Source organism: Macaca thibetana, chromosome 3 (assembly GCF_024542745.1).
Source record: "Macaca thibetana thibetana isolate TM-01 chromosome 3, ASM2454274v1, whole genome shotgun sequence".
Taxonomy (NCBI): domain Eukaryota; kingdom Metazoa; phylum Chordata; class Mammalia; order Primates; family Cercopithecidae; genus Macaca; species Macaca thibetana.
In genome coordinates, this window is record NC_065580.1 from 152,681,042 (window position 1) to 152,703,785 (window position 22,744).

General features: G+C 54.4%; 2 protein-coding genes and 1 long non-coding RNA gene across 6 annotated transcripts in view; 2 read left to right on the top strand and 1 right to left on the bottom strand.

Moving 5' to 3' along the window:
* CFAP410 (cilia and flagella associated protein 410) overlaps window positions 1-22,744 on the top strand; it is a 413,721-nt gene that overhangs the window by 320,775 nt on the left and 70,202 nt on the right. The window lies entirely within an intron of this gene.
* Window positions 1-22,744, bottom strand: part of TRPM2 (transient receptor potential cation channel subfamily M member 2) — a 165,266-nt gene that overhangs the window by 6,634 nt on the left and 135,888 nt on the right. For 3 of the 4 annotated variants that reach the window (XM_050784399.1, XM_050784398.1, XM_050784401.1), the window contains 8 exons: window positions 19,896-20,077; window positions 19,465-19,597; window positions 11,882-11,969; window positions 10,724-10,811; window positions 9,854-10,011; window positions 8,987-9,063; window positions 8,616-8,717; window positions 419-505 (listed from right to left, as the gene is read on the bottom strand). In XM_050784399.1, coding sequence (XP_050640356.1) covers window positions 419-505; window positions 8,616-8,717; window positions 8,987-9,063; window positions 9,854-10,011; window positions 10,724-10,811; window positions 11,882-11,969; window positions 19,465-19,597; window positions 19,896-20,077 — 915 coding nt within the window. Of the gene's footprint in view, window positions 1-418; window positions 506-8,615; window positions 8,718-8,986; window positions 9,064-9,853; window positions 10,030-10,723; window positions 10,812-11,881; window positions 11,970-19,464; window positions 19,598-19,895; window positions 20,078-22,744 lie in introns of those variants that run through there. The other variant, XM_050784402.1, reaches the window with a different exon arrangement.
* Window positions 10,119-22,386, top strand: LOC126950679 (uncharacterized). The gene is made up of 3 exons (XR_007724258.1): window positions 10,119-10,536; window positions 12,109-12,213; window positions 22,013-22,386. It is a non-coding gene; the product is annotated as an uncharacterized LOC126950679 (long non-coding RNA).

Consider the following 22,744-nt stretch of genomic DNA (forward strand, 5'->3'; position numbering starts at 1 on the left):
CTGTCTGTGGATGGGTGTGGAGGAGTGAGCCTGTGGTGGGAGTTGAGTGTGGGGCTGTGTCCCTCTGGATGGGAGTGGAGAGTGAGTCTGAGGGGTGAGTGTGGGGCTGTGGGGCTGTGTCCCTGTGGAGGGGGGTCCTCTAATGGGCTGGGACCGGCAGAAAAGTGAAGGCAGCCCCCGGAGAGGGGCATGGTCCTGGGATCTTGGGGATCCCAGGGGATCATGGACATTCCTGCCCCGTTTCGGGTGTATTCATGTTTATCCACAGACGCCCCTCACGTCCCCTTGATGGGCACCAAGTGCCAAGCACCAAAGCCGCCCTCCCGGCCCCTGGGCACCGGGGAGTGGCAGCAGCCCCTGGTGAAGGTGGGAGCGGCCACGTTGCTGAGGTGCTGGTGCCCGGCAGGCGTGAACTCACCGCGTGACCATGGGGTACAGCGTGTGGTTGGGTCCAAAGCAGCTGAGGCTCCCGCGCCCACGCAGTCCCGTCCGGCCCATGGGGTTCCTGGGATGCAGAGGGGTCAACTCAGTCCACCATCCACCACTGGGGGAGGACAGGGCGGGGAGGGCAACTGAGAGGGGACAGCGGGCATCAGAAGCCGGCGCACAGTGGGATGTCGTTCAGGCTTCTTTAGGGACCTGCTCTGGCCTATGGGGGAGGATCCCCTTGGGACCCCCAAGGAGTAAGACCAAGGCTCTGGGTTACCTTGGGGTCACCTGGTGGGGGAACGGTCTCCCTGGGAGCAGAAGTCCAGCCACTGCAGGCCGGTGAGGGGCTAAAGTGCCACCTTCTCCCCACGGAGCGTAGAACTAGCCGACTGCTCGGGCCAGCACTTTGCGTCCAAAGGCCCCAGAGCATGGTCTGCATCCTGGCAGCCTTCCGAGGGGCAGCATGGGAGCCAGGCCAGACACCCAGAGGCCCTGCGTCCGTGTGGCCACAGAGACCCCCAGCAGAGTGTGCTAACCACAGGCAGCAGGAGCTACAGATGCTTCCCCTTGGGCCAGGCTGGTCTCCCTGACACCACGAGGTCCTACACGAAACAGCAAGTTCTAGAAACGGGCGAGATCCTGTGAATGCACCACTAAAACAGAAGGAAGAAACGCACTGCCGCTACCATGCGGTGGGGGTGGCCTCCATGTCTACAGAAAGTCCCCAGCAGTGTCCCCGCCATAGTCCCCACCAGCATGCCCGCCACCAGTGTCCCCGCCACCATCTCCACCACCATCCCCACCACCAGCGTCCCTGCCACAGTGGGGATAGTGGTATAATTCCTCCACCAATCCACTCTGACCTCCAGCTCCCACCAGAGCTGTAGCCTCCGACCCACCCCTCACGGGCCTCCTCTCTGTACAGCCTGGACTCCATCCTCCTGAGTCCGCGCGGCCGTGCATGGCTGCCCTGGGACAGCTGACCACCTCTAGCACTGGCGGCCACCAGCCAGGCCTGTGCCACTGTCCCTGACCCTGCCTGGCGTGGCAGCCTCCAACTGGCCTCCCCGCCTCCACCCAGCCCCTCCTCTCTGTTGCCCCCCTGCAGCCGCCCTGCTCCTGCCCAGCTGTCAGGGGCCCCAGCTCTCGTTGCACCGCTGCGCAGACCTGCCTGCATCCGTGGTGATCAGAGTCCACACCAGAACCTGCCCAGTGTGTAGGGCCCACCTGGCCGGGCCTCTCAGACAGCCCTCCCAGCTCACTCTGCGGTCTCCTCTGTGGCCGGGGGGCCTTGCGCGGTGGGGCCCAGGCAGCCTCCCCAGAAGCTGCTCAGAAACCAGAGTCCCGGCCCCACCAAGCTCCAGAGCTGGCACCACATGCAGCAAGCCCCGGGGACCTCAGCTCCAAGGCCGGGGCTCACTCAGGGTTCCTGCGAGGGCCACTGCTGCCTCCCCTCAACCCCAAGCCCATCTCTCACTCCCGTCTACCCGGCCCTTGCCAGCCACCATTCTCCTTCCTGTACTCATGCCACTGAGCGGGCAGAACCCGGAACCAAGGCCATGGACAAATGGGGCGCTGGGCAGAGCTACGCTGAGCTCCAGAAGGAGAAGGCGGCGGGTCCTGCTGCTGGGAGCAAGGCTGCCTCGTCTCCCCGTAACTGCTGTTCACGCCAAGTGCAGCGCCTTGGTCAAGAAGCTCACAGAGGAGGCCACATGCTCTGCCTGGCACGAGTCCACCCCCACAGGAAGCTCCGGGCCCCAGGGCCCTGCTGTCATCTCACTGTCCCTGTCCCTAGTCGGCCAGTGGCAGAGCCAGGAGGGAGGTCAGGGGCCTGCTGGCTTGTACCATTAAACCACATGCACGCCCGCTCCTGCCAGGAGGGAAACAAACGCTATGCACCCTTGCTTCTCAGTCAGCCTGAGGGCGCTGGGCAGCAGGGGCTTGGGACCACCACGCTGCCCTCCCGCACCGCAGCCCCCACCCCACAGCCGAGTCTTCAGCTGCTGTCACTGTGCCCTGATCTCTGAGCCCCCGGTCATGATCTCATCCATACGGTTCTCAACCCCTCACCTCCCTGCTGTATGCCCGCTAGCTCCATCACAACGTCAAGGCATAGGCCCGTCCACAAACCTACCCACACAACCCCAAAGCGCGAACACAGCGACACTCCAGCTGCAGCAATCACATGTTCATTCACTCATCCGCTCACAGCTCCAGAAATGCAGGTGGGTTGTGGGATGGAGAGCTGGCCTTTGGGTTGAACAAGGCAAAATCCTTGCTGACCTGACCTCAACCCATTTCAGAAAGAGCAAGACAAGCCCAAGTGGAGTGGATTCAAAAGAGGAAGGGACGAGCAGGCAGAGGCCAAGGAGACAGTGTGTTTAAAGAGTTATGTCGGGCCGGGCACAGTGGCTCACGCCTGTAATCCCAGCACTTTGGGAGGCCGAGACGGGCGGATCACAAGGTCAGGAGATCAAGACCATCCTGGCTAACACAGTGAAACCCTGTCTCTACTAAAAAAAAAAAAAAAAATACAAAAAACTAGCCAGGTGAGGTGGCGGGTGCCTGTAGTCCCAGCTACTCGGGAGGCTGAGGCGGGAGAATGGTGTAAACCTAAGAGGCGGAGCTTGCAGTGAGCCGAGATCACGCCACTGCACTCCAGCCTGGGCGACAGAGTGAGACACCATCTCAAAAAAAAAAAAAAAAAAAAAAAGAGTTATGTCGGCAGGAGCAACGCAAGAGGGCAGGAGGACCCGGGTGCAGGAGGAGCAGTATGTTTGGGATGAGGTCCTTGAGAGGCAATGGAAGACGGGTCTAGCACAAAGGTGCACTGGGGTGAACAATGCCCACAAATTTATGTCCTTCCCAGAACCTCAGAATCTGGCCTTGTTCAGAAATAGTGTCTGCAGGTTTAATTAGTTAAGATGAAGTTACACTGAAATAGGGTTGGCCCTAAACCCAGTATGATTTATAATCCTAAGAACAGAAGAGACACAGACACATGCAGGGAGAGGCCATGTGGCTAGGGGGCAGAGATCAGGGTGATGCATCCACAAGCCAAGGAATGCAAAGGGCTGCCAGGAACACCAGGAGCTGGAGAGGCAGGAAGGGGTCTCCCCTCAAGCCCTCAGAGGGAGTGTGGCCCTTGATTTCAGACTCCTGGCCCTCAGAACTGTGAGATAATCCATTTCTGTTAAGCCCCCCAGTTTGTGGTACTTAGTTACAACAGCCACAGCAAACTAATACGGTGAGGGGGCTGGCCCCAGACGGACGTGGGGGACAGTCACTTCTGTAACAGAAAGGGCATCTGAGTGTGTGAGTGACTTGAGTCAGACAAGCTCACACAGGCTGCTGTTGTGAATGGGCCAAGAGGGTTAGGGCTAAGGTTAGGGATTAGGATTAGGGTTAGGGATTAGGATTAGGGTTGGGGTTGGGGTTATGGTTAGGGTTAGGGTTAGGGGTTAGGGTTTGGTTTAACATTAGGGATTAGGGTTAGAGTTAGGGATTAGGGTTAGGGTTAAGTGTTAGGGTTAGAGTTAGGGGTTAGGATTAGTGTTAGGGTTCAGGGTTAGGGTTAGAGTTAGAGTTAGGGGTTAGGATTAGGGTTAGGGTTCGGGGTTAGGGTTAGAGTTAGGGGTTTAGGTTAGGGTTAGGGGTTAGGTTAGGGTTACAGTCAAGCAGCTGCAGCAACCCAGGGTAGAGATTGTGGCCATGGAGGACATTTCAATTTCAAGAATCAGCGTGTTGCCAATCCCACTCCAACAAAAATGCAGCAAAATTAGAATTAGAGGGTGATAACAAAGAATGGCTTAAAAACTGTAAGTAGAGGACAAGGGTTAGCAGCTCACACCTGTAATGCCAGCACATTGGGAGGCCAAGGTGGGTGGATCACGAGGTGTGGAGTTCAAGACCTGCCTGACCATCATGGTAAAACACCATCTCTATTAAAAATACAAAAAGAATTAGCTGGCATGTTGGCACATGCCTGTAATTCCAGTGGTTCAGGAGGCTGAGGCAGAAGAATTGCTTGAACTGAGACCCTGCAGGCGGAGGCTGCAGTGAGCCAAGATCGCACCACTGCACTCCAGCCTGGGCTACATAGCAAGACTCTGTCTCAAGATAAGGAAAACTAAAAATACATCACTAAATAATCAAATGAAGATTATGCTGGGTGTGGTGGCTCACACCTGTAATCCCAGCACTTGAGGTGGCAGATACAGGAGGATTGCTTGAGCCCAGGAGCTTAAGACCTGCCTGGATAATAGAGTGAGACCTCATTCTCCACAAAAAGAAAAAGAGCAAAACAAAAGTATAAAATGAAGATTATAATGAAATTTATAAAGTAAAAAGCAAAATCTCTACACATCAAAACTTAAGGGATACAGCCTACCAGGTCTTAGAGAGAATTTATAGTCTTAGGTACCCTTATTAGAAAACCAGGAAAATTGAATAAAAATGAGCTCTAACACATAAATCAAGAGCAAATCTCTCAGAAGTATAAAGGAAGGAAAGATAACAATAAAAGCAATAAAGGATGAGATAGAAAAATTAAGATAATCAACAAATCCAAAAGTTAGGTTTTTGAAAAGATTATAAAATTAACCACTGGCAAGAATAATCAAAAAAAAAAAAAAAAAACAAAGAAGAGAAATATATAATAAATATCAATGCTCAAAAGAGAAATTACTGTATATTTATATATTTTTTAAATCATAAAAGAATATTATGGACATCTGTGACACAATATATTTCAAAAGTTAGATGAAATGATAATTTTCCAGAAAATTTACAATTACTAAAAAGGACCCAAGAAGAAACAGGAAATAAGGTTCCAAAATCATTATGGAAGATAAAATAGTTAGAAATCTACTTGCTCAAAATATGTTAGACCTAACAGTTTTATAGGTGAGTATTATCAGACTTTAAGAAACAAATAATTATCTCCACATCATTCAAAAAGTTCCAAAGAAGAGAAAAGAAGGAAAGCTGACCAGCTCATTCATTGAGATGGGTATAACCTCATACCAAAACCAAAGTAAGACAGTATAAGAAATATAAATTATAGGCAAATTACACTTTTGAACACATTTTTTTAAATCTTAAATAAAATGTTAGTAAATTAACTCCAGCAGTATATTAAATATAACAGAAGAGTTTATTCTAGGAATGCAAGGATGGCTCAACACCGAAGAAGCTAGAAAAATAATTCACACACTAATTGGCTAAAGGGGAAACATAACTATCTCAATCAATGGCAGAAAAACCATTTAGTAGCATTCAGCTCCTGACAAACTGGGACTAGATAGAAACATTCCTAATCTGATAAAAGTTATTTATAAATTTATTCAGTAAATACCATACTTAATGGTGAAATGTTGATAGAATTCCCATTAACTCAGAAACAAGGAAACCTGTTAATATTACCAATATTCTAAATTACACTGAAGAATTTTACTCAGCACAATAAGGCAAAAAAAAGGAATGAGCCATGATTATTGTAAGGAGAAAGAAAATATTGTTATTTGCAGAATATATATTATTTACATAGAAAATCTACAAACACATTTATATAATTAATGAGAAAGTTTAACAAAGTTGTTAGATATAAAGTCATCATACAAAATTAATAATGCTCCTATATATTTTTTAAAAATTGAAAATAGAAAAAATATTATAGGCCAGAAGTAGTGGCTCATGTCTGTAATCCCAGCACTCTGGGAGGCTGAGGCAAGTGGATCACCTGAGGTCAGGAGTTCGAGACCAACCTGGTCAACATGGTGAAACCCCATCTCTACTAAAAATGCAAAATTAGCCAAGCATGGTGGTGGACACCTGTAATTTCAGCTACTCAGGAGGCTGAGGCAGGAGAATCACTTGAACCCAGGAGGTGAAGGTTGTAGTGAACCGAGACCACGTCATTGCACTCCAGCCTGGGCAACAAGAGTGAAATCCATCTCAAAAAAAAAAAAAAAAAAAAAAAGAAAAAATGTTATAATTTCCTCAAATAACAAAAGTTATCAAATACCTGAGAAACAAATATTACTTAAAAGTATAAGATCCTTATGAACAAAATTATAAAACTTTAGGGAAGGACAAAGAGAAGACATAAATAAATGTTGACAAATATATACATAGACGATTCATTATCATAATAGTGTCATCTCAAATTTTTCTATAAATTTAATACAATTCTTATCAATGGATTTGTCATGGAGCTAGAAAAACTGGTTTTTAAACTCACAAAAATGCCAAAGTCTCAAGACCAGAAAAGGCAAGTTTACAGACATGCTACCCCAGAGTCAGGATTATTGCAATGCTATGGCAAATAGTGGCATGATCTGCTACGAGATGAGTGGGACAGAGGCAGACATAACTATGAAAGAGGAGTCAGACCTCATGCACACCTCAGGGGAGGAGTCAGACCTAAGGGAAGGAGCCATGCCTCAGAAGAGGAGCCAGACCTAAGGGGAGGAGCCACACCTCAGGGGAGGAACCAGACATCAGGGTAGGAACCAGACATCAGGGGATGAGCCACACCTCAGGGGAGGAGCCAGACCTTAGCAGGAAATGAAGTCAGGCAGCTCACTTTATGTGTGAATTCACAAAATAAATCAGGCCCCTCCTCACACCTTATACAAGCAGCCTTCAGCTGTATTAAAGACTCAGTGAAAAATCTAATCTTAAAACGTATCAAATGAATATAGGAAGGTGTGTCTTTATAATTTCATAGAAAGAAAACACACCTAAGGAAAGACAATGAAAATAAGATTCATAAGCCCACAACAGAAGCACAGTGCATATAGAAAGTGCTCTTCTGTGCTACTAAAGCCCGCGTGGCCACTACATCCTGCCAAGTCCTGACACACCTGCCTGTGTGGCGACCGCCCGTGAGAGCAGGTGCTTGTGCCTTGTCACCCACACCAGGCACCTGCAGCTCTCATCAGCTTCCCACAGCCACCAGATGCACCTCCCTAAATACCCACCCTTGCCCATCCCGCACACCCCCAACACCAGAGCAGGCCACCTGCAGCTGCAGCCACCTGGCCAGGACCTCTGCTCTCAGGCCCCATAGCCTTCTACCACCTCCTTACTCGACCTCCAGCTCCGGGCAGAGGAGCGCACACCCTGTTCCAGAGCATTCCGCAAAGGCCTGCCATGCAGTCCCCCGGTCCTTCAGACCCCTTGGCTCCTCTGCTCCATGGTTCATGCCCCACATCCTGGCAACCCCCCAACCCCAGGTTCTGGTGGCCCCTCCTCCACCTACTCCTCATGGCAGGGTCCAAGAGCCCCAGGCTCCTTCCCTCCAGGGCACTTGTAGGCACTTCAGGGTCACCTGACACTACTTTGGGTTTCCTCACCTGTGTGATGGGTGCAGCGCCAATCCTGTGGGGAACATGACACCAGGCGAGTCCAACTTCCCGGCCAGGTGAGCCTGCCAGTACCCATTCCCGTGTCCCCTCCCTGCTGCACAGCCCCTGCCCATCCTCCAAGGTGTCCCCCTCTCCCAGCACAGCCATCCCCCCCGCCCATCCTCCGAGGAGTCACCCTCTCCCAGCACAGCCGTCCCCGCCTGCCCATCCTCCAAGGTGTCCCCCTCTCCCAGCACAGCCATCCCCCCCGCCCATCCTCCGAGGAGTCACCCTCTCCCAGCACAGCCGTCCCCGCCGCCCATCCTCCAAGGTGTCGCCCTCTCCCAGCACAGCCATCCCCCCGCCCATCCTCCAAGGTGTCGCCCTCTCCCAGCACAGCCGTCCCCTCCTGCCCATCCTCCAAGGTGTCGCCCTCTCCCAGCACAGCCATCCCCCCCGCCCATCCTCCGAGGAGTCACCCTCTCCCAGAACAGCCGTCCCCTCCTGCCCATCCTCCGAGGAGTCACCCTCTCCCAGCACAGCTGTCCCCGCCGCCCATCCTCCAAGATGTTGCCTCTCACAGCACAGCAGTCCCCAGGTTACGGCAGGGACTGTGGGGCAGGGCCTGCCGGAGGCCAGGGGACAAGTCCCACCATCCCATGCCCTATCCCAGGAGCTGCAGTGATGCCGTGAGTTGATGTTTTCTTCCTTTCTGTGGCTCACATGCCTTTTTGGTTTGTTTTATGAGAAAAATGCCTCCTTTGCCCAGAGAGGAAACCTGCCCCCCAGGCAAACTCCAAAGGCTGACAGGGCAGGGCCTGTGGGGGGCACACTCACAGGGGCAACCCGGCCTGGACTGCGTACGGCCCGTGGAAGCTCCGGCGGTCCCTCAGGCCGTCCACCATGTTGTACTGGATCGTGGACAGCGGCTCCAGGGTGCTGGGAGCAGAGGAGAAGGCGTGTCTGTGTCCCCGTGTTGCAGGTGGGACAGAGCAGACAGGCAGGGTTCACCCCCCACCAAGGGCCCAGCCGAGTGGCTGTAGGCTGAGTGTATATGACAGTAGGAGCTGGGCCCCTTCAGGCCCCCATGGACCCCTCCTGCTCACAGGGCCTCCCCAGGCTGAGCCCTGACTGGGATACTCGAGGGAGCCCCTGGGAGGTCCTGGGTTTGGGGCCAGCTGGGAGCACGGACAGCAGCTCACACTCACTCTCCCACGGGGTCCATGGCGGCCGCGTCCTTCCTTTCTGCCGTGTAAAAGGGCGGGTCATAGATCAGGAACTCCGTCTGTTGCAAAACAGGGAATTTTCCCCTAGATTTTTACCCCCACTGCAAAGCTGGGCCCAGGCACCAGGGTAAAAGGGCTGCTACACTGGGTCTGAACCCAACCCCAACATCCCAACATGCAGGGCAGAAGCTCCAAGCCGGGCAGAGCCGGGGGCTGGGCTCAGGGACCCCCACCCTGGGGCCAGCTGAAGGGCAGGCAGCCATGACTGGAGGCCTTGGGGGTCTTCCCAGAGTGAGGCAGGGGTCTAAGCTGGACCCTGGAGGCAAGGAGGATTCTGTGTGGTGGACAGAAGCAGCGAAAGCAGCAGCCTGGAATGTTCTGGATGGGCCAGACAGAAGCCCTGCACCAGGAGGGCGGGGGTCTCCGCAGGGCCATTAGCCATCTCGCTGTCTCTGTGTCTCTGTCTCTCTTCCATACCTGGCATCTGGAAAGGGGCCAGAGCCATTCACAGGGATGGGTGGGGTCTAGGACCAGGCATGACCTGGGGGAATGGGGCCAGTGGCGCCGGGCCCCAGGATGATCATGGGAGGAGCCTGAGCCTCGAACTCTGTGGGGGTCAGTGTGCCCCCCGAGGCCCCTCCACCACCTCGAGCTGTGGGGCCCCTGTGATTTGACTCCTCTGTGCCTCAGTTTCCTTAAATGTCAAACAGGGGCTGCCAGACGTACAGATCCCCCTGTGGCTGCAGTCGCCGGAAACCAGGATTAACATCAGATCGATGGAGACAGGGCTGCCCTTGCCTCCCCAGGGGCCCGGCCACTCTGCCTGGTTGGGCTCAGGCAGGCGCTCACCTCCCAGGGCACCTTCTCGTTGGGCACGGGGAAGCGCGTGATGGGGCAGTTGGGATAGAGGAGGTGCCGGGCATTCACGTGGTAGCTGTCGCCTGGCTCTTCCGTCTTCTTCCTGCCTCCTAGCTCAGTATCTGGCTCCTCCATGGCCTTCTGGGAGGCTGAGGACAGTCAGGAAGCTGTGATGTAAGGCAAGCCCAGGCTCAGGTGCCCACCCGCAGGACAGGGACTTCCTCTGTGGTCCTTCCACCAAAACATCTGGGCTCCACCACCTCCCCAAGCCCAAATGGCCATGCAGGTCGAACACCAGCCCTGAAGTGAGCAGGGCCCCCAGGGAGGATGGCCATCAGGGGTCAGGGCGGCATCCCTGCTGGCACCTCCCCTTTGTGCGGTGGCAATCAGGGACCTCAGTAATGAGCTGAGCTGAACTCACAGCGCAGTTACCGAGAGAAATGTGCTCTTTGGGGGCCAGCAAAACTCAGTGGCCCAAGGAAGGCTACTTATGTCCATTTCATAGCCAGCTGCGAATTTAGGAAAACAGACTTTGCTTCTCGTCACTCAGCCCACCTGACCAGGTTCAGACACAGTCTGCAGCTGCCCGGCTCGCACCCCTGACTCCGCAGCGGGGTATGTGGGGAGCTCAGGGCACGGCAGGCCAGGCCTCCCCGTGGACATCCAGGAACCTGGTCAGGTCAGGGATCGGGCGGGGCCTCGGCACCGGCATTGGTGGGTGGGCTGAGTTCCTGAGGGCGCTGGCCCTGCCAGGCCTGGGAATGGGCCACAGCCCCGCCAGCTGCCTCTCCTCCCACTGACCCCAGACCCAAAAGAACACAGGCGGGTGAAGACCAGCTGCTGGCCTGGCCACCCACTCACCCAGAGTGGGGACGTCCACCTCCGAGCCGAAGCCGCTGGCCCGCAGTGTCTTCACAATCCAGTGCAGGGCTCGGGCCGTCTGGGCCACCTGGAAGGCACAGCCCGAGACACAGTGAGCACCTACCACCCACACGTATGGTACACACCCCACTGCCCACCGAGACCTCACTCCCCCAGCCAGGAGCCCCACCCCTGTCACTCAGCCCCCGCACACTTTGACAGTGAGACACCACCTCCTCCCCAGGCAGCCACCAAGCCAGCCAGGATGCTGCCCCGGGCCCACCCTGCTTCCCTTGGGGGCTGCTGAGTGACACATCTGACGATGCAGCCTGCCCAAGAGATACAACAGTGGGACTGTCACTGGACTGGACAAGTCAGAGGACGGAGCCAGCATGAAGCTGCAGTCAGGTGGTTCTCCACCACAGGGAGAGGTCACGGGCTGCCAAAGCCAGAGGTTTCCAGGGTTCCTGCACCTCCCAGGAGGAGCCTCCCCAGAGGCCGATGCAGCCCCCACAGGGGACAGCAGGATGTATCTCACCCATGTGGCTCAGAGCTGGGCACCCTGTCAGGGGTCCCAGCAAGGCCTAGACTGGGGGAGAGGGTGGCCTGGGCAGACCTCTGGGTGCAGCAGGCAGGACTGGTGGATGGTGGATGCCCCAGGAGCACAGGGCCCAGCTGGGAGCAGCAGCACTGGGTGGCTGAGCCATCCACAGGGCTCAGCGCTGACCACAGAGGCTGCCGTGGCCTCAGGGGCTGTCGTTGGAAAGCACGGCCCGGCCCAGCTGGTGGACGCTGATGGGGTGGGCGGGCAGACCCTCACAGGCCATCTCTAAGTCCTCCCCACCTCGGTCTCATGGCCTCTCCAGGGCTCAGAGGCTGGGAGGGACAAACACTCTGTTTCCTGGGAGCAGCCAGGAGCACAGCCTGGCCACAGAGGCCGCAGGGCACACAGGAGCAGCTCGGTCACAGAAACGCTCGGGCAGGCTTTTCTGGAGGACACACAGGGCGCCTCTGCCAGCTGGGAACGGCTGCCCTGACGTTCTGGCCTCCTCCTCACCATCGCTTCTCAGAGCCCTACTCGGTGCCATCACATGGCAGAGCCGCCCACCAGGCCCAACAGTGGCACCTCCTGAACGGAGGCCTGGACCTCGGACCCACCTGCTCCTCCAGGGAGGCCAACCTCTGCTCCATGGAGCCCGACCTCTTCAGCGGGTCCAGGTCCAGCAGGTCCACCATGGCGTCAACCCTGAAAGAGGAAGCAGCTGAGCTGGATGCACACCAGGCCTTGGGGCCCCGGGAACACCACACCGCACTGCAGACGGCCCTGCATCAGTCTTCACTTTCTCTTCATATGAAACTATTTCTAACATGCATTTCTCCCATAGAACCAAACTGCCCAGGGCCCCAAAGGGAAAGACGTCTCAGCAGACGGACAGCAGAGGCTCACACGGCAAGCTCTGGCAGCCTGTCCGTCCCAGGAGAGGGGGCAGGTGAGCGAACTGAGGGAGGGCCAGGTGACAGGTCACAATGAAACTTCCTCTGGGCACAGCAGAGGTTGATTTGTTGTGGGGGTGATGTGGAGAGGCGCTGCTGTTCTGGGGATGTTTGGTTTCTGTCGTATTTTGCGGGGATTGTGGAGCAGCGCTGTTTTTCTGGGAGTATTTGGTTTCTGTCGTATTTTGTGGGGATGTGGTGTGGTGCTGTTGCTGGGGAATGTTTGCTTTCTGTCTTATTTTGTGGGGTTGTGGAGTGGCACTATTACTCTGGAAATATTTCGTTTCTGTCTTATTTTGCTTCACCCAGCCGTGGCCTGCTGTGTTTATGGTTAAAATAAGTCTGCGGCCAAACACGAGTCTCCAGCTCTCATCCACTGTCCCCTGGGCTCCCTCACTTCCTTGCGCCCACTGCAAGTGATATTCTTATAATATATTGAGCAACTATTTTAGTAACACAGAAATTTTCTGGGGATATGTCCCACTTTAAACAGTTATCTAGGGAAAGGGAAGAAAATGATTTCGCGCCGGGCCTGGGAGTCTCCTTTCACCCACACTGCATTTTGCTTAATCCCACAAAAGCCGCTTAACTGCACCTGCTGTGTTTTCCCAGACAGCCTTGCAAACATGCGAGGGTGGTTACTGGCGCCTTCTCGGACCCGCGTGATTCCACCACCGTGAGATGCAGAAACTGTCTAGATTTGCAGACAGAGCTTGTCCTTGACCCCCAAGGCTCCAGCCCTGCTCTGTGGCGAGGAGCTTTGGTGAACTCAGCTCACCTCAGTGCTGCAAGGTTATGGCACCCCAAGCTCATTCGCCTCCTGGGTCCCCAGCTTCCTCACTGGACCCACGGAGGGTCAGTGACCAGGTTAGGGCCCTTGGTGAGGGCCGAGCTCTTTCCTCACTTTCCCTGGAGCCCGTGTTCTGCAAGATCAGGTCGATTGAAGCACATCAGCTTCTGTCCCAGGCCCCTCTGTGGATGAGCCAGAGCTGCTGACCAATGGGAGTGACAGGTGAGCACACCAGCCAGCGGCCCAGCGGAAATACGTTCTGCAGGCTCATCTTGGGAAAACTTCCGTTCACACACAAATACGCATTAGAGTCAGGGTCTCGCCCTATCACCCCGGCAGCCTTGAACCCCTGGCCTCAGCCTCCTGAGCAGCTGGGACTCTGTGACCCCAAGTACGCCACCGCACCAGGCTACTCTTTTTTTTTTTTTGTAGAGATGGGGTCTCACTATGTTGCCCAGGCTTGTCTCAAACTTTTGGCCTCAAGAAATCCCCCCACCATGGCCTCCTTAGTAGCTGGGATCACAGGCATGAGCCACCATGCCTGGATAACTGTTATTTTTATTTTTTGTAGAGACGGGGGTCTCACTATGTTGCCTAGGTTGGTCTTGAACTCCTGGGCTCAAGCAATCCTCCCACCTCAGCCTCCCAAAGTGTTGGGATTACAAGCATGAGCCACTGCACCTGGCCTGAAAATTTATATTTTAGTTAAGTTTTTTCAACCTCAGAAAATAACTGGAGGCACCCAACTTCCACTGAGCACCCAGGCTGGGAATAGGCAGCAGACCGACTCTGAGCTTTAAGACGTCTGGGATAGGGCAGGAGCTGAGCAGCATTTGGGACTAAATTGTTTTTTGAGGTGGAGTCTTGCTCTGTTGCCCAGGCCGGAGTGCAGCAGCACGATCCCGGCTCACTGCAACCTCTGCCTCCTGGGTTCAAGCGGTTCTCCTGCCTCAGCCTCCCAAGTAGCTGGGATTACAAGCGCACACCACCACACCTGGCTAATTTTTGTATTTTTAGTAGAGATGGGGTTTCACCATGGTAACCAGGATGGTCTCGATCTCCTGACCTCATGATCCACCCACTTCAGCCTCCCAAAGTACTGGGATTACAGGCGTGAGCCACCATACCCAGCCTGGGACTGATTCATTTGGGGCCCAGCTCACTCCCTTAAGGCAGGAGGCTGCAAAATTGCTGGGGCCTGCATTCCAGGCCACACCGCTGGCCAGTGGTGGACGCTGAGCCACCTCTCTCACTTTCCTGGGCCTCCACTTCCTCGTGGGTAAAAGTGGAAGGAAAAATACCTCCCTGTGCAAAAGGGTTGAGTGAGATGATGCAGGTGAAGGGCGTGGTCCTCAGGGAGCCCTTAACACACGCCAGCCATTGTATTCCAGCCCTGACTATGTTGGTCATCAGCAGAGCTGTGGCCTTTCAGCTTCATCCTGACATGCGGAGGCCGCCTCTCCCAAGCACCTTCCCCCAGCATCTGGGCCCTGGGCATGGCCACTGCTCAAAGTCAGATGTCCCAGACGAGGCCATCCATCAAAGCTGTGCTTGGCCAGAGCAAGTAAGAGAAGGTTCTCAGGGCACTGCATGGCCCCAGATCTCTCCTCTGTAAGTGGACCATCAGAGCCAAACGTCAGGCTGAGCAGGCCTGGAGACCAGCGACCCCAGCCTCCTGCAACCCTGCCAGGCCAGGAACTAGCAGCAGTTCCAGAACTGCATAGGATTTGCTGAGTGCCTTCTAGGCACTGGGCCTGCTCTACATCCCACGATACTATGGGGAACGTGTGGGACTCTGTCCCTACTCTCACATGGAGCCTGGCTGGTAGACATGACCCAACCCACAAACCCACCAGATTCCAGAAAGACAAGGCATGGGGACAGGGTGGGTGGAGGGCAGGAAAGGCCCTCCAATGAAGTGAGGCCTGAATAGAGAGAGACAGCAAGTCCTGACTCTCTCTGGGAGAAGACTGTTCCAGGCAAAGAGCATGCCAAGGGCTCAACTGCAAGTCATCGTGCCCAGACTCAAGCAAAGAGGGCACCTGTATCTAGTTCACTCAGAATGGGAGCTAGAAGGGGCTTTGACATCAGCTAGTTCATTAAGGTCCTCGCATTGTCACCATCATCATTACCACTGCCATCACAATCACCATCATCAACATTACCATCATCACCACATCCACCATCACCACCACCACCAGCACCACCACTACCATCATTACCACCACCACCATTACCACCACCACTACCATCACTGCCACCACCATTACCACCATCAGAAGCACCATCACCACCAACACCACCACTGCCATCATCACCACCATCACCACCACCATCACCACCATTTCCATTACAACCATCAAAATCACCATTGTCACATCACCATCACTACCACCATCACCACTACCACCACCATCACAATCACCACCACATCACCAACATCACTAACATCACCACTACCACCACCACCACCATTACTAACATCATCACTAACATCACCACTACCACCACCACCACCATTACCAGCACAACCACTACCATCACTACCATCACCATCACCACCAACATCACCACTACCATCAACACCATCACCACTACCACCACCACCACCAACAGCACCAGCACAACCAATACCATCACCATCATCACCACCATCGCCATCACCCACCACCACCACGACCATCACTACCACCACCATCACCATCACCACCATTACCATCACAACCATCCTAATCACCATCACCACTACCATCATCATCACCACCATTACCGCTGCCACCACCACCATCACCATTACCCACCATCATCACCATCACCATTACCGCCATGACCATCACCACCATTACCACAATCACCATCATCACCACCACCACCACCATCACCACCACCACCACCATCACCATCATCATCACCGTTACCACTACCACCACCACCATCACTACTACCAGCACAACCACTACCATCACCATCACTATTACCATCATCACCATCCTCACCATCACCACTACTGATATAATTTGGCTGCGTCCCCACCCAAATCTCACCTTGAATTGTAACTCTCACAATTCCCATGTGTCATGGGAGGGACCCAGTGGGAGGTAACTGAACCTTAGGGGTGGGTCTTTCTTGTGCTGTTCTCGTGGTAGTGAATATATCTCATGAGATCTGATGGTTTTATAAAGAGGAGTTCTCCTGCACAAGTTCTCTCTCTGCCTGCCGCCATCCACGTAAGATGTGACTTGCTCCTCCTTGCCCTCTGCCATGATTGTGAGACCTCCCCAGCCATGTGGAACTGTGAATCCATTAAACCTCTTTTTCTTCCCAGTCTCAGGTATGTTTTTATCAGCAGTGTGAAAATGGATTAATACAGTAAATTGGTACCAGCAGAGTGGGGCGCCGCTGAAAAGATACCTGAAAATGTGGAAGCAACTTTGGAACTAGGTACCAGGCAGAGGTTGGAACAGTTTGGAGGGCTCAGAAGACAGGAACATGTGGGAAAGTTTGGAACTTCCTAGAGACTTCTTGAATGACTTTGACCAAAAAGCTGATTGTAACATGAACAATAAGGTCCAGGCTGAGGTGGTCTCAGATGGAGATGAGGAACTTGTTGGGAACTGGAGCAGAGGTGACTCTTGCTATGTTTTAGCAAAGAGACTGGTGGCATTTTGCCTCCACCTTAGAGATTTGTGGAAGTTTGAACTTGAGAAAGAGATGATTTAGGGTATCTGGCAGAATAAATTTCTAAGTGGCAAAGTATTCAAGAGGTGACTTGGGTGCTATTAAAGGCATTCAATTTTATAAGGGAAGCTGAGCATAAAAGTTTGTAAAATTTGCAGCCTGACAACAGGATAGAAAATCCCATCTTCTGAGAAGAAATTCAAGCCAGCTGCAGAAATTTGCACAAATAACAAGGAGCCAAATGTTAGTCCCCAAGACAATGGGGAAAATGTCTCCAGGGCATGTCAGAGGTCTTCACAGCAGCCCCTCCAATCACAGGCCCAGAGGCTAAGGGAAGACCCATGGGCCGGGCCCAGGGTCCCCATGCTGTGTGCAGTTTAGGGACTTGGTGCCCTGCATCCCAGCCACTCCAGCTGTGACTAAAAGGGGCCAAGGTACAGCTTGGGCTGTTGCTTCAGAGGGTGCAAGCCCCAAGCCTTGGCAGCTTCCATGTGGTATTGAGCCTGCAGGTACACAGAAGTCAAGAATTGAGGTTTGGGAACCTCCACCTAGATTTCAGAGGATGTATGGAAATGCCTGGGTGTCCAGGCAGGAGTTTGCTACAGAGGCGGGGCCCTCATGAAGAACCTCTGCTAGGGCAGTGCGGAAGGGAAACGTGGGGTCAGAGCCCCCACACAGAGTCCCTACTGGGGCACTGCCTAGTGGAGCTGTGAGAAGAGGGCCACTGTCCTTCAGACCCCAGAATGGTAGCTCCACCAGCAGCTTGCACCGTGCACGTGGAAAAGCCACAGGTACTGAATGCCAGCCCATGAAAGCAGCTTGGAGGGAGGTTGTGCCCCGCAAAGCCACAAAGGTGGAGCTGCTCAAGATGGGAGCCTAGCTCTTGCATCAGCGTGACTTCAATGTGAGACATGGAGTCAAAAGAGATCATCATAGAGCTGTAAGATCTGACTGCCCCACTGGATTTTAGACTTTCATGGGCCCTGTAGCCCCTTTGTTTTGGCCAATTTCTCCCATTTGGAATGGACATATTTACCCAATGCCTGTACCCCCACTGTATTTAGGAAGTAAATAGCCTGCTTTTGATTTTACAGGCTCATAGGTGGAAGGGACTTGCCTTGTCTCAGATGAGACTTTGGACTGTGGACTTTTGGGTTAATGCTGAAACAAGTTAAGGCTTTGGGGAACTGTTGGGAAGGTATGATTGGTTTTGAAATGTGAGGACATGAGATTTGGGAGGCGGCAGGAGCAGAATGATATGGTTGGGCTATGTCCCCACTCAAATCTCATCTTGAATTGTATCTCCCACAATTCCCATGTATTGTGGGAAGGACCCATTGGGAGGTAATTGAATCATGGGGCAGGTCTTTCTCATGCGGTTCTCATATAGTGAATAAGTCTCATGAGATCTAGTGGTTTTATAAAGAGGAGTTCCCCTGCACAAGTTCTGTCTCTTTGTCTGCCACCATCCATGTAAGACGTGACTTGCTCCTCCTTGCCTTCTATCATGATTGTGAGGCCTCCCCAGCCATGTGGAACTGAGTCCATTAAATCTCTTTTTCTTCCCAGTCTCAGGCATGTCTTTATCAGCATGAAAACAGACTAATACAACCACCACCATCAATACCACCATCACCAGCATCATCCCTACCACCATCACCATCATCACCCTCACCATACCACTACCATCACCACCATCACCAGCACAACTACTACCATCACCACCATCACCCCACCACCACCACCATCACCATCACAGCCACCATCATCACCATCGCCACCACCACCACCACTACTCGTAAGTAAGAGTGATGATAAAAGCACCAGGCCACGTTAGCAGAGCCCTGGCTATGGTTCAAGCATATGTGCTCATTTCTTTACAGTCAGGACCCCACTGTATTCTGGAAACAACTCCAAGGTGTCAACAGGGACTATCGTGTCTCCATCTTACAGACAAGGCTAGGGAGGTATGGAAAGGCAGGAGTACATACCTGTCTCTAAGGTGGAGGGCACTTGGCCTGGTCTGTCCAGAGCCCACAGTCTTGGGCATCCCTGCCAGTTCCAGGTATGCCCGTTTGTGACTACAGGAACCTCCATACTGCCATAACTAGGTGGCACTGTGTCCATATTCCCCTTCCTCCTCTCATGCCATGGTGAGACGCACACTGAGAGCAGGACACTGGGAACAGCCCTTCCTGCTGCCCACTGCTGGGCCGTTAGGCCCTGCTGACACTTCGCAGGGCCAAAGGGCTGGCAGTGGAGAGAAGGAAGCAGAAAGATTTTCCCCCAACACTGACCTCGCACCCTGCAAAGAAGCAAAGTGGGAGGAGCCGAGAGGGAGGATGGTGCTGAGCGTGGCTGACCTCAAGGGCTGGGCTGCCGAGGCCCTGCAGAAGCTACAGTAAGGCTGTGCACCAACAAGCTCACAGAGCAAACCATCCCCAAACCAGCCTGGACCCCATGTGCACATCCCCCCAGGCCTCCAAGCCAGCTCCTATGGGCCAACCTGCCCCTCCTCCAGCCGCCGAGGCTTCCCTCCCAGCCTCTGACCCAGTGCCCTGTGGGGCCCAGCCTTCCTAAGGACCCCAGAGGGCCCTGGGTCAGCTGCGGGCACAGGCCCAGATGCCTGCAACATTGCAGGGGCCACGGGGTACAGTGTTCCCTCGCCGGTGAGGCATTGCTGGGCCTCGCCACGTGGAACATGTACTCACGGTGCCTGTGGACCTGCAGGAGGTCCCCTAGAGGCTCCCCGCCCCCAGGCCCGCCCGAGCCCCCGTACTTATTGCTGATGTCCTCGATCTTCTGCTCGGGCCGCTGCTTTTGCTGGAACTGCTGATTCTGCAGGTAGTTCTCCTTCAGGTAGATCTCCCAGGATAGCAGGGCCGCCTCCTCGTTCTTCTCCAGTTTGTTCTCTGTCAGGGTGGGAGGACAGACCTGGGGATCTGGAATCCTCAGGACAGTGGGCCCTGAAGCCCTGACCCACCCGGTGGTTGGTCCTGAGTGGCAGGAAGAGCCCTCTGCACACCTGCCCCGGGGGAGCCTCTGGGCTCGGTCCCCACCACTTGCTCAAGGCCAGCAGAAGGGGAGCAGCCTGAGTGGCCTGCAGGCCTGCCGAGCGTCCAGGGTTCTGGGCAGAGCTGCCACGCCATCTCCACCCCCTCTGCACCCAGGCGGCCAGGAGATTCAGGAGAGGCACTGAGACTGACGTACTGAGCTGCTTGTGCCTCTTGGCCGGAGTCTTCAGGATCACCCTCTTGATGAAGAGCTGCAGGTGGCTGAGGAGGATGAAGGGGGGCGGTGCGGCAGGGCGGCTGTGGTACTCCTCGATCAGGTCGTGGCGCTGGAACTTCCAGATCTGGTCCGTGTGCTCCTGCACCTGCTGGAAGGTGTAGCTATCAGGGAGGAGAGAGCGACACCTCGAGGTCAGGGTGTTTACCTGGAACAGACCCCTCTCACCGCCCGCGTACCCACTGTGATGCCACAGAGAGCAGAGCCACACCGTGTGCCCACTCTGATACCACCGAGAGTAGAGCCACGCCACACAGGAGGCCAGCTCCAGGCACAGAACTCAGCCCACAGACCTCACAATTCCAGGCTTCCTGGGAACCAAGGCAAAAAACAGGAGAAGCACACAGACTTTCGATTTTATAAGCCTCACTGGTGAATAACACAAAGTGGATGTTTATCAGGAGACAGACACTGTCTGGCATTGAACTCTAAGAGTTGATCTGCAGATTCTGACAAGCACCAGAGCCAGACCCCCCAGAAGTGCATGTGGAAGGGGCAGGGCTGCAGGGGCCTCCTGGGTGTGTCTCAGGGTGACAGGCACAGAGCCCTCCACAACGGGAGCTGGCAGTGTGGGTGCCATACTTGCTGCAGGAACGGTGTCCTGCCACCAGCCCCTTGGCCTTGAGATGACAGTCCTGGCCCATGCTCAGTTTCTCTCAACGTTCAGAACCCATGTTAAAGCAAAAGGTGGCAACCTCAGAAGCTTAGCCAATGAAACAAGAAGAGAAACAGTTGGTTCCTAATAAAACCAGGAACAAAAGGATTTTCAGAGTCCCGGATAGCACAGGGCCTGTCTGCAGAGGTTGGGAAGGGCTCTGAGGGCCTAGGAGGTTTTCTGAATTATGGGGGCAGCATGGGGAGACTGGGCTTTCTGTGGGCCATGACGGTTCCGCATCCATGCTGGGCTCCTCAGCTCCACTGTCAGGGCCAGGAATTGGCCACGGAACCCCCAAAGCCAACCCAGGGGCCCACCAAGACCCTAAACACCTGTGCTTTCATTCTGCGTGGCCTCCTGGTTCCCTGGAGTTCTTTTTTATGCTGCCTCTGGTGTGAGGTCCTCAGCATTTAATTTGTTCTAAGTTTAAAACCTGCAAGAGCCAACTGGAACCCCCAAAGCCTGGGACCCACAGCTGCTGCGGCTGATCAGAGACGCAATCCCAGAGGACCACGTCCACCAGGGGCCAGATGGACAGCCACCTATTTTGTCCTTCTTGTTTCAAAAGCAACAATAGCAAATAATATTCCAAAAGTTCTATGATAAAACTGCATGCTTCAAGACACTAAGGATTTAAAGAAAATGCTAGACATTTCCAAAGAGAAGGAACAGCCACTGCATGAGTCTCCTGATGCTGCTGTAGTGAACCGCCACTGCCTTGGCAGCTTAAAGCAATCAGACTCTTCTCGCAGTCCTGGAGGTCAGGAGCCTCACAGGGCTAAAACCAAGGTTCAGCAAGGCTGTGCTCCTCCCGTCGGTCAGGGGCCTCCATGCCTTGCCTTTCCTACCTTCCAGAGGCTACCAGCATTCCTGGGCCGGAGGTCTCACCTCCCCCCAATGCCCATTTCCATCGTCACATTCCTTCTCTGCCTCCGTCTTCCACGGCCCCTCGCGATGATGTCGGGCCCGTGCAGATAACCCTGGATAATTTCCCATCTCAGGATCCTCCACTTAACCCCATCCTCCCAGTCCCTTTTGTCATATAAGGCCCCATAGCCACAGGGTTAGAGTGTGGACATCCCTGGGGCTGTTATTCAACCTGCCACAGATGCCACAAACACCAGGCCCAGAGGAGGTGGACACGTGTGTGCAAACCCACAAAACCAGCAAAGCACGTGAAGACGGGCAGATGAAGAAGCCCCTAATGGCGCAGGAGGGCGGACACGGAGCCGTCCACAGATGGATCAGAGCTCAGGGGAAGGCGCCACAGAGCCAGCGCCCTCCGAGGCACACGGTGGGGACAGCAGGAACACGTCTAGGGCTGGGGAACTGGCCCCAAAGAGCTAAAGAACCCAGCAACTAACAGAAATGCTCACACTTACAGATGGCAGACAGGGAAAGAAACCACTTGCTGGGATGCTGAGACTCGCTCGCAGGAGCTTTTAGAACTGGCTGAGGTCAGCTGGAACCAACGTGGGCAGTTGGAGTCTGCAGGGCCCAAGCTTGCTGACGCCACAGCCCGAGTTTCCACCCCGGGGTCCCGGTAACTCAGCCCAGATGTGCACACGAGACCCATGAGGAGACACAACTTTCCAGAGCCCCCTTTTCTTCCACCAGCCACCTACTAATCCACGAACCCACCCCCAAACCTTCCCTAATAGAAACACTGCATTAAAGCCAGCGCGGGGGGACAGACGTGAACTGCACCCCGTCTCCTTGTGGATTGGCCCAGAAGAAAAGCTTTTCTTTTCTCAAAAACCTGGTGTCACAGTATTGGCTTCCTGCACATCGGGCAGTGAGCCCTTTTGCTCAGTCACAGGGAGACACAGGCAGAACCCTCGGAGTGGTGAGGGGACAGCACTGAGCAGCAGCGGCCCCGGCATGCCCCCAGGTAGGGCAGTGAGCTCATGGATACTGATGCTCCTGTGCAAAAGGAACGAGGCCGACACCAACATCCCTGCCCCGCGGGAGGAGGCTGCCTCCAGGAGACACCTGCGCCATGAGCGCAGGGCCTACGTGGATCCATCCACAGCACCGCAGGTCCCCAGCAGCCATAGGGACAGACCCATGCCAGCTCAACAGATGCAGCAGTGACCACGGAGAGTGGCTGTGCACG